Raw genomic sequence first — 11,143 nt, 5'->3', positions numbered from 1 at the left:
AACAACAGTGTATGTACACACTGGTACATAGTATTTACTTGTGTAATACTAGTGTAACTACACACATGCAACAACCCACTGAATAGTTCAAATGTGTAACAGGACATTGGTAACAACACAAAAAAAAGTACACATCTGTAACAAGAAGTTACACCAAGTTCACAGGTATAAGCGACACTTAATATAAAGTGGGACCCTGATCCTCTATGAATACTGAGGAGGCACAAATTCTTTCGGCACTGGGCCTGAATATGCGCAATTATAATAAACGTAAAATTTAGAGTTTAATGATAGTCTGACATGCAAATCAATTTTTACTACTTTTCCTTGACGTTTTTGTAAATTAAACAATTTAAACAAAAACAACAACTCTACTATCATTTGTTTCTGTAATTAAACATTTTATTAGATATATAATCAGGCAAAAAAAAAGTTTGTATCTGGAAAAAAAACAAATTCTTAAAGCATTTGTCAATCTGAGGCACTGGGGAACGTGAGGATGAAGAATGCAGATTATGTGCACATGGATGTCTGAAAATTAGGAGAAACAGAATAAAAATATGATAGTAACTTTATATAACATCCACAGGAATAAAGGAGGGGATGATTTTTTTTTGGCTTTCTAGCTGACATTTCCTGAGCTTAATTGAGCTTTCTATTCACATTAATGTTGTCAGTGCTGTTTATGCATCGCAAACAACATGAAACAAACCCAATCTGATAAAGTATTATTCATAAAAAAAATGTATCTTTGGTCATTTTGAGAATAATGTATTTCACACATTTTTCAGGATTTATTTTAGTGGATAAGAAAAGAAAAATAGTACTTGATAATACATTCTCCACTATAATAAGCCCTGTAAAACATCATTACATTAAAAAAGCTATTATAAAATGACTATAACACTACACCGCCGCCAGAGTCAGTATTGCACCCCAGGAAAAATACTTAAAAATGCAAATCATATTGAATGAACTATATCTTGCATTATTCCTAATTATTAACATCCTATTTTTTTTTAATCCAAAATTTTACATATTGAAGAGAAATGGAGTGATTAAAAAAAAAATTGAATAAGTGACGTTTACCACAAGAACCAACAAACACACACACACACACACACACACACACACACACACACACACACACACACACACACACACACACACACACACACACACACACACACACACACACACACACACACTCTCACACACTCTCACACACTCTCACACACTCTCACACTTACACTCAGTGATTTGGTGCGTTTTAAGGCACATATTTTAGAAACCAAAGACATCCCTATTTGATTAGAACCCAAACCAAACAAAATCAAGAAGGCATAGCATGTTAATATGTGCGCATCAATTTCTTCCTGGTGTTCGGGTTACAATGTGCCAGCATTGTGAGGCCAGAGAGACTCCAGGAAGATTTTCTTTCTTGTGAAAGTGATTTGCGATGTTCAGAATGGCATACTAGCATATTACCTTTTGCGTGACTTTTTCTTCGAATGAACAGCCACACTTAGCTGTGTACCGTATCCCACGATGCAATGCGTCGATTTCCAGTGTGATGTCTGAACGATAAGCAACTATGGTGGATTATTTGTTTGAAGAATGTTAAATAGCTCACTTTTTTCTCTCCTATATCACATATTGTCACATCATAAAAAACAACAACAGCAGGAATATACTACGCGGTGTGTATGCTAGTTGTCCATTGCAAACATAGCTTTGGATTGGCTGTGTGAAGGCTTGACTCCGCCCACCTCACAGGGCGGTGTTTTCTGTTATGCGCTCATATTCTGGCTGCACTACTGTAGGCTCGTCCTCCTTGAGCTCCGGGACAAGATCCAGCCCTGATCCCGACAAAGATCTTTGCTCTCCTTCTGCTTCTCCGTCTCCATCTGTGCACAGGCATAATGCAGAGATAAACTTTATCATCTCTCAATTAAACCTTCATATAAATCCTATATATAATAAAAGTGCTTTGATTATATTTAGGATGCTTTAAAGAATATATTTGCGCATATGCCAAATCTGAAATTAATCTAATAAAATAACTCACAATAACGGTCCAAAAATTAGTAGGCCAAACTTATATCTTAGAGGAAAATGTTAAATAAAAATTTAAAAAGAGCAAAAATCAAGAGAAACAAAAACATATATAACATTTTGTAGTTTGTCATTTTTTTTGTAATATTTTGCATGATTTAAATGAATTATCTTTGATTTCTGAAGATGTTTGGTGACTAACATATCATTTTAATAAAAATATTTGTTTAATAAATCAGTTTTGTTCAAATGCACCAACATATATTACCTATATTGACTGACAATATTTATTTTCAAAATGGGGTGTACTCATTAATGCTGAGCACTGGACATAAAGAGGATTTAGAGGGTTTTTTACCCAGAAAATGACTATATATACCCAGAAACATACATGCATACCACACACACACATAATTGATGGGAAAATTATTAGCCCTCCTGTGAAATATGAATCCTTTTCAAATATTTCCCAAGTGATATTTAATAGAGAGAAGATTTTTCCCACACATTTTTAAAATAATAGTACTAATAATTTGTTCATTTTGTCTTTGCTAAGATAACAACTGCAAAAAAATGAATGACAAAAAGTCAAGACAACAAACATTTTCATGTTCCTTTAAGTTATTTTATTAAGTTAATCAGGTTTCAAATTTGAAATTTTGAGTTTAAATTAATATTTTCTGTCGATTGATGTAAGTTGAGATGATTGAAAATTGTAGTTTGATTCAACAAAAAAAATTAGGACAAAGGACAAAGATTTTACAATGTAGTATTCACTAACTAGGCAAGTTAGGGTAATTCGGCAAGTCGTTAGACAGTCTGTTCTGTAGTCAATTAAAAAAAAGCTTAAGAGTGCTAATTATATATTAAAAATAAGTAGAAATTGCTTTTATTCAAGCCAAACTAACATAAATAAGACTAATAAGAAAAAATCTCCTTGCTCTGTTAAATCCTTGCTCTAATAAGAAAAAATCTCCTTGCTCTGTTAAACATCACTTGGGAAACATTAGGAGGAAAAATATTATAGTATAATATTATAGTATAACATAGTAAAATATAGGTGAAGTATATATGTATATATATATGTATGTATATATATATATATATATATATATATATATATATATATATATATATATATATATATATATATACAGTTGAAGTCTGAAGTCTTGCCTCTCTCTTTATTTTTTCTGTTTCTGTTTAATAGAGAGAAGATGTTTTTGAACACGTCTAAACATAATAGATTTAATAACTCATTTCTAATAACTGATTTATTTTATCTTTGCCATGATGACAGTACATAATATTTGACTATTTTCAAGACACTTTTATACAGCTTAAAGTGACATTTAAAGGCTTAATTAGGTTAATTAGGTTAACTAGGCAGGTTAGGGTAATTAGGCAAGTTATTGTATAACGATGGTTTGTTCTGTAGAATATTAGAAAAAATATAGCTTAAAAGGACTAATAATGTTGTCTTTAAGATGGCTTTAAAAAAATGTAAAACTGCTTTTATTCCAGCTGAAATAAAACTTTTAAAAAAATAAGACTTTCTCCAGAAGAAAAAATAATATCACACATACTGTGAAAATATCCTTGCTCTGTTAAACACCATTTGGGAAATATTTTAAAAAGAAAAAAATTCAAAGGCGGGCTATTAATTCTGACTTTAACTGTATATAACAATATACACACACCATGATAAAAATTTTTGCAGTCAGTATGATGTTTTTCAAAGTAGTCTCTATTAATCCAAATTGCATGTTGCTCTTGAGCTCTATTGCGGTGTCAAACACAGTTCCTGGATGGCCGCAGCTCAAACTTTGGGAGGAGCACACACAGATGTTTCAGTAATTCAAAATACGTCACTGACAATCATTCAATCAGACCAAACCCCTATCAATACCAAAAGTTGTCCTTCCTGCAATATCTCATGACCACCCCGACACCTCACCTCTTAAACATTATCTACCCGAGGAAAGCATTCTGGGGCCGGGCTAGACACTTCGCTCAAACCCCAACTTCTCTTTCTTTTTCAATAAGGGGAATAACACGAGTTGGGCCATCTTCCCCGAGCCCTCTCCCTGGACAGCAGGCCAAATACACTTTATTCCTATTGTAAGTGTGAACTCGTGAATTAAACACACGAATGCGAATATGGCAGACCAGAAACGCAAGCTCATGCATGTTTTGGCAGATTACTTTAACTTACCTCATTTTGGCATATTATTTCTTAAAACAAGACACTGTGTCTAGAAAATTCTTTCTGATTTAGGGATTTTTAGATATTTGGACCAGAAAGAAGACAAAAAAAAACTAAGAAAATTATTTTTTTGCAGTGCTCTGACCTGCGAAATTGCATAACAGGATTGCGTGAGACCAATCGAAGAATATAACACCACCCTTTCTGAATGGGAATGTAAAATATGGACCAACCACTTGCTTTTTAATGTCTAATCATCTTGTTTAATCCCGCCCCTTTTCGTAGCGGCGTACGACAGAATTTCGTATGCTCAAACTCTAGTGTGACTGCGGCATTACCTGTGGGCAAGTCTGAAAGACTCAATCAGTTTGATCAGGTGTGTTTAATTAGGCTTAAAGCTAAATTGTGCAGAGCTGCGGCCCTCCAGTAACTGAGTTTGACACCTGTGCTCTATTGCTACATATTTTTGATAGAGATTATTATCAGTTTTATTATTATAACTAATGATTTTAAATAATTTATCCAAACTGTGCTACTGGTTTAGGATTATTTTAGAAATATACTTAAAATTTTATGTAAATATTTCAAACTGGATCAATTTCATGTGTCTTTTCTAAATAAAGTTTTCTTTTTCTTCTAAAAACATCTGACTGACCCCAAAATTGAACACACTATTAAAAACAAAGAAGCAATGTTATTAAAACACGTATGGCACAGGTGACCCTGCAGAAGCAGCGGAGTTGACGTGTTTTGACATGAAGCATGTGCTGCTGATGTTTCATCCTGAGACACTGGTTAGGCTGGTTAAGTCATGCAGGTTACGTTGCTGTTAGTTGGGTTAAACAGGCACCAGAAACACACATGCGCACATACACACACATACGCACTCACACAGTTCTTACCTGCGCACCTCACAGCAGAGGATCACACATCTGTAACAGTGCAACAACGTCAACAACATGATCAAACTAATCGCACACTCCAGGCCAGTCATAACACAATCACACTCCAAAAAGCCAATCACGTCTCAAACCTCGCCGGTCTACATGAAACCCTGCAAGCCTTTTTACTGCTGGAATGATTACAGAGATGCCTGTGATTGTAGCTTTTGCTCACAAATGCTGTACACTGATTCAATTAGGAGTACAGCAAAAACAACTCTGTGATGTATTACTAGTTAATAAAACTTGAATTATACATTTATTTATTACTAACGGCAAATTCCATTTGTTTTAAAGAACCCATTAATCATATCTTATAGCATTTTTGCTTTTCATGCATTTTTTAGCAGACTATAAATGTAAATAAATATGTATATATATATATATATATATATATATATATATATATATATATATATATATATATATATATATAAAGAAAATCTTCCTTTTACTTTTAATGCTCAAATATTAAAATAATAACATTCTCAAAACTGTTAATAATAATAATAATAATAATATATATATATATATATATATATATATATATATATATATATATATATATATATATTATATATAATGTTTTAAGCTATTATTATTAATAATAAGTTTCAAAAATAAATAAATGAATATTAAAATAATACAAAATAATAAAAAAAAATGATATAACTATAATATTATACTACAATATTATCTACTATATTTCCCAGTCATGGGTTGCAGCTGAAAGGGCATCCGCAGCGTAAAACATATGCTGGATAAGTTGGCGGATCATTCCGCTGTGGCAACCCCTGATGAATAAAGGGACTAAGCTAAAAAGAAAATTAATTATTTAATTTTCTACTATAATATTTTATTTTTATTATATTATTTTAGTATTTTGTCTTTAGGATAGCACATACAGTATTAATACACTATAGAAAAATAAACAAAAGTAATTTTTGACTTCATGTTGACTTTTGAGATGAAGCGTGTCATTAAACCCCAAACGTGTGGTGAACATCATCATCATCAGCAGTGAGAGATGTCGGTTGAATCATGATGCAACAGCAGTGAAAGTGAAGGCTTTTTTTTTTTTGCACACTAAAATTGCATACAATATGAAAAACAGCAACCTCAGGGTGTCCGGGGTGTCTTAAAAAGCATTGAGATTTTTAATCTCAATCTGTCTTTTCTGGTAAAATAAAGGTTATTATAATAACAATAATAATAATAATAATAATAATAATAATAATAATAATAATAATAATAAAGTATTAGAAATTGATAAATCAATTTAGAAAATTTTACGGCCCTTAAAAAGTATTAGAAGTCCTAAATGCTTTTTTACAAAGTGTTAAATTTTGTATCAGTATGCTACAGTTTGACTGAATTTAATCTTTGAATATCAGGATGCTGAGTAGTTTATGAAAATCAAACAAATGCTGCTAGATTTGACATCATGCAGCTTTATTTACTGTTGTAAAAGCGCCACCTGCTGGATTAATATTTTAATTTAGTATATAAATTCAGTTTTAGTTTAGGATTCATTTCTTGCAATCAGTATTTTGTAAATACACTGCCAGTTAAAATGTCAGCAATGTTACTGGTTGAAACCTGAAGTAGTGATGAGGTCTTAAAATGTATGCAATAAGTCTAAAAAGGTATTGAATTTCAATCTCTGATTCCTGTATATACTTTGAACCTCTGCATCTGTGACTGTGAGCTCAACTTACTTCACTTGTATAGCATAAAACGCACTTATGTGTAAAAATGCCAGACTTCTTGAGTAACTTTATTTAGGTAAATTCATACTTGAGAGGAGAAAAAAGTATATTTAAGGGTTTCAACAACTAGATGCATTAAGACCTTTCCAATTTCATCTGGAATGCATCCCAGACCACCTCCTGAAGTGGTTTGAGTGATTGGATTTATATCCATCAATAATGCATTTTAGAGGGGATTTACACACTGGTCCATTTCACGATAGGATGATTAGAAAAAAATATTTGAAGTGGCCTGTAAACAGAACTTTAAAGAGTCACAAAACACCAAAACACATTTTTTTGAGATGTTGACAGTCATGTATGTGTCCCTCGCTGCTAAAAACACTAATAGGACACAGATATTTCAGAAAAAACTGGTTGTTTTGTGTTATTTCGAGCAAATTGATTTTCCCGGTTTGAAAATAATTTTTGTAGCTACGTCACGGTGATTAGATCCTTGTGTAAATTCCAGCTTGGAGACTGGATGATTGTAGCGACAGGTACAACGTGACGTCTTTGAGTTTTCAGCATTAATTCATGAGAAAGACTTCCAAGTCTTTCCAGACCGCCAATCAGCGCGCTCTATTGTGTATGAGGTGCAACTTCATTAAAATGCATGATAAAGCTTTGAAGACGTAAGGGAGAAGGAGTGCTATTAAAATCATTGGAAAAAGAAGACATGGGTCATGGGTGTTGTGTTTATAAATGTGCTGCAAAGAAGGTTTTGTATCTTATTTCCCCACTGTGAGAGCGCAGCTGGACTCTTGTGTGGATTACAGTGGTCTGCTAACATGCAACAAAAATATGTTCGCAAGGAAAAAATGTTTTCACCCGAGAGCTTTTCGCATCTGGAAATGGTGAAATTCGGATTTGCCACTTGTCTTCTTTTTAAAAAAGACGCGGTTCCAGTTGGTGTTGATTGTCCTGTCTCTACAGATTTGTTAAATGTGCTCAGTGCTCTTTATTATGTTTATTCAGATGGCAAAGTTATCTAGTATCATCAGCAGTATTCTTTCAGTTTTAGTTTTTAAAGACATACCTTAGTTAAAATGGTTTAGTTTACTGTAAAATTTACAGTACGTTAACATCACTACAATATTATGGACTGAAAGATCTGCTGTAAATGCTGCTTTCCGAATGTAAACATGTAAACAACGTAAACTATTACCGGGGTGTAGGATTTTCGCTGCATTCTATACACGGCTTTCTGACACAACCTACCGAGTGCATAAAAGTTACTGACAAATGTTTTTTTTTCTCCATTAAAACTACACTCGTCCTGCAGTTCCTCCCGTTCAATATCTTGTTTGTCATGAGGGGCATGCATGAAATGTTCCTAAATGAAAGTGAAAGAGCCAAACTGCAGTTAAAGTCGACAAACTAATAATTTGGCAAATAATTTGATTATTGATGTCCATGTAAACATAGTCACTGTCTTTCTCCCCCGCATAAGATAATACAATTTATTTTATTATTTATATTTATTTAAACATATTTTGTATATGCCTTGGATGCCAAATAATATTTTCAACCTTTTTTTAAATTTACTTATAGTAATTAATCACAATTTCAATTAAATTTTTCAAAGTTATATCCTGTCCATAAAACAATTTCTTTCTTACAAATAGTTATCAAATATTTTATTTCATCTTTTAAGTCACATAACATTTACTGCTGTCAATGGATCTTGTTTTTACAAATAATTTCTATTTAATTTGCTTAATTTCTTTGTATATATATATATTTTATACAACAGATTTGTCTGGTTCTCAAATCTGATTGGCTGATAGCCGAGCGATATTCTGCCATATCAGAACTCCTACAGCCTCTTTACCCTTTGTGTATTACTACACCCACATACAGCCAGCAAAAAGAAGACACTACAGATCTAAAGTTTAAAAGATGCGCGGTCAACTGTTTAACTGTCAGCTTATGATTTGAATCCAATGTGGAAGAAAGTAGTTCCACATACAAAAGGGTTTTTGAAACGCTCTGTGTTTGATTTTGTTTTTATATACACAATTATGCCGTCAAACTGTTGTATAAACGCAATATCACACTCGCACGCCTCCCACCAGTGCCGATATACAGCCATATCGCACTGCTACGAGTGTGATATTGATCATATATATATTTCTATAATCTCATTATTTTATTATTTAGAGTCATTTTGTACATGCTGTCCACAGAATGTAACTTTTTTTAACCAACCGTATACATTTTAATGTGGATATTAAAAATAACCCACACAAAGAAATAGAAATGTAATGAAAATAAAGCAGTTGACTCTAGATGTGGGATGATCTGGCGTGTGAAGACGAAGCTCCACAGCATTTGCGAGTGCCTTTTTTTTCACGTGAATCCATCCAAAGCAGGGAAATCCTCTGAGTTTTTGGCAGGGGTTTGTGTTGGGCTTCTTTCCAATAATAAGCTCCAGGACGTACTGACGCTGGACAGCTGCTCTTTTATACAATGAACCCGTTAAACTGAGAGAGAGATACTTCCACTGAGCACTTCAGTTTTACTTCAGGCTTGCATGGACACGCCAATTAATTTTTTTCCCCATTTGTCCACAGGAAAAAGAAAGACATCCTTGTGGATTTACTACTTTAAATCTTGTAAATCATTTGATCAGGTTTGTATATCTTTCCGACGATGGTATAAAATGAAAGCAATATATTTAAAGTCTTCCTGGGTAACACTGTTGTCATGATATCATGCAGCGTATGAAGTTCGTCTTAATCAGATGGGGTATTTTGGCAATATTCTTCACCACAATCAAACATGTGTATAGGTGCAAATGTCAATTTCCAGACAAGAAATCTTGACTTAGAAAAATAGTGTTTTCAAAAGTGATTAAATAGAAATTAGCATTCTTAAATAGATTTGCATTCTTTTAGCTCCAATCCAACTCAAAACGGTCCTGATATCCATACTATCCAACTATTTTCAATGGAAGGAATCGTGTCAAATCGTCAATAACCAAATCCAGCTAATTGAGTATTCCACGTAAAAAGAACAGACCCCCAAGACTTCATTTGGAGACATTTGCATTCCAGTTGCTCGATACATCCACACACTGTCCAAGTTTTTAAAAACACTGCCATGAGTTAAGTGCCTAAATGTATGCTCTTTATACAGTTGAAGTCAAAATTATTAGCCCTCTTGTAAATTGTTTTTTCTTTTTTTTAGAGTTTTTTCTTTTTTCTATTTTTCACTGTATTTCCAATCATATTTTTTCTTCTGAAGAACATCTCATTTGTTTTATTTCAGCTAGAATAAAAGCAGTTTTTCATAAAAAAAAATAAAATAAATAAAAAATAAAACATTTTAAGGTAAATTTTTTAGCCCCTTTAAGCACATTTGTCTTTAAGTTGCTACAGAACAAACCATCACTATCCAATGATTTGCCTAATTTTCCAAACTTGCCTATTAACTTTTAAGCTTTTAAAAATCTATATTTTTTTATCTATAAATATTATTTACTGTTATCATGGCAAAGATAAAAGAAATCAATTAATAGAATTTTTTAATAAGTTATTAAAACTGTTATGTTTAGTAATGTGTTGAAAAAATCTTTGGGGAAATTGGGGAAAATATACAAGGGGGGGAGGGGGTGGGGGGTTAATAATTCAGGAGGGCTAATAAGTTTGACTTCAACTTGAAGTTCATTTATCAAACCTTATATTTAAGTAATGCTAGAAGAAAAGCACCACTAATAATAATAAATACAGCAGAGAACTGTTTGATAGTGGTAAATAAAACCCTCATGTTCTTACCGGAGATGATCTTGGATGCAGAAACGCAGACCCCATTGGCTCCGTCAGCAGGTTGTGGTGGTGGTGGGCCACTGGGTTTGGGTCGGGAGCGTGGTGTGGGTCTGGGCCGCGACTGTGAAGAGTCGTGAGGAGGCGTCCCAGGTGGGGTGGGCGTCCTAGGAGGAGATGGCACTGCCTCTTCTGTGTGGGATGGAGGTTGTGATGGAGGTTGAGGTGGAGGGTGACTCGGGGCCTGGATGGGGGTCTGGTTGGTGCGGCGAGGTGCAATGAGAGGCTGAGGGGTGCCGGGTGTAGAGTATGGGTTTGATATGGGTTGGTTAGGAGTCGCTTTTACACTCGGAGAGGTAGCAGGAACACTAGGTTTGGGAGGAGCTGGAGCTTGCTTTTTTGTACCTGAAAGCAAATTGTCCATGC

At 33.6% G+C, this 11,143-nt stretch overlaps 1 protein-coding gene across 20 annotated transcripts in view; it reads right to left on the bottom strand.

The window, feature by feature from the left end:
* Positions 1-380: 380 nt before the first annotated feature.
* Positions 381-11,143, bottom strand: part of arhgap17b (Rho GTPase activating protein 17b) — a 71,725-nt gene continuing 60,962 nt past the window's right edge. For 4 of the 20 annotated variants that reach the window (XR_015479373.1, XR_015479374.1, XR_015479377.1 and 1 more), the window contains 4 exons: positions 10,730-11,122; positions 5,164-5,193; positions 1,253-1,907; positions 381-1,207 (listed from right to left, as the gene is read on the bottom strand). Coding sequence is in view for 12 of the 20 variants with exons in the window: in XM_087241895.1 (XP_087098021.1) it covers positions 1,771-1,907; positions 10,730-11,122 (530 nt within the window). In the remaining 8 variants the exon portion in view is untranslated. Of the gene's footprint in view, positions 1,908-5,152; positions 5,194-10,729; positions 11,123-11,143 lie in introns of all 20 variants that reach the window. The other 16 variants (XR_015479371.1, XR_015479372.1, XR_015479375.1 and 13 more) reach the window with 5 other exon arrangements.

Source organism: Danio rerio, chromosome 3 (genome assembly GCF_052040795.2).
Source record: "Danio rerio strain M-AB ecotype USA chromosome 3, GRCz13ab, whole genome shotgun sequence".
In the NCBI taxonomy this organism is placed as follows: Eukaryota; Metazoa; Chordata; class Actinopteri; order Cypriniformes; family Danionidae; genus Danio; species Danio rerio.
This window is presented reverse-complemented; position numbering and strand designations above follow the sequence as displayed.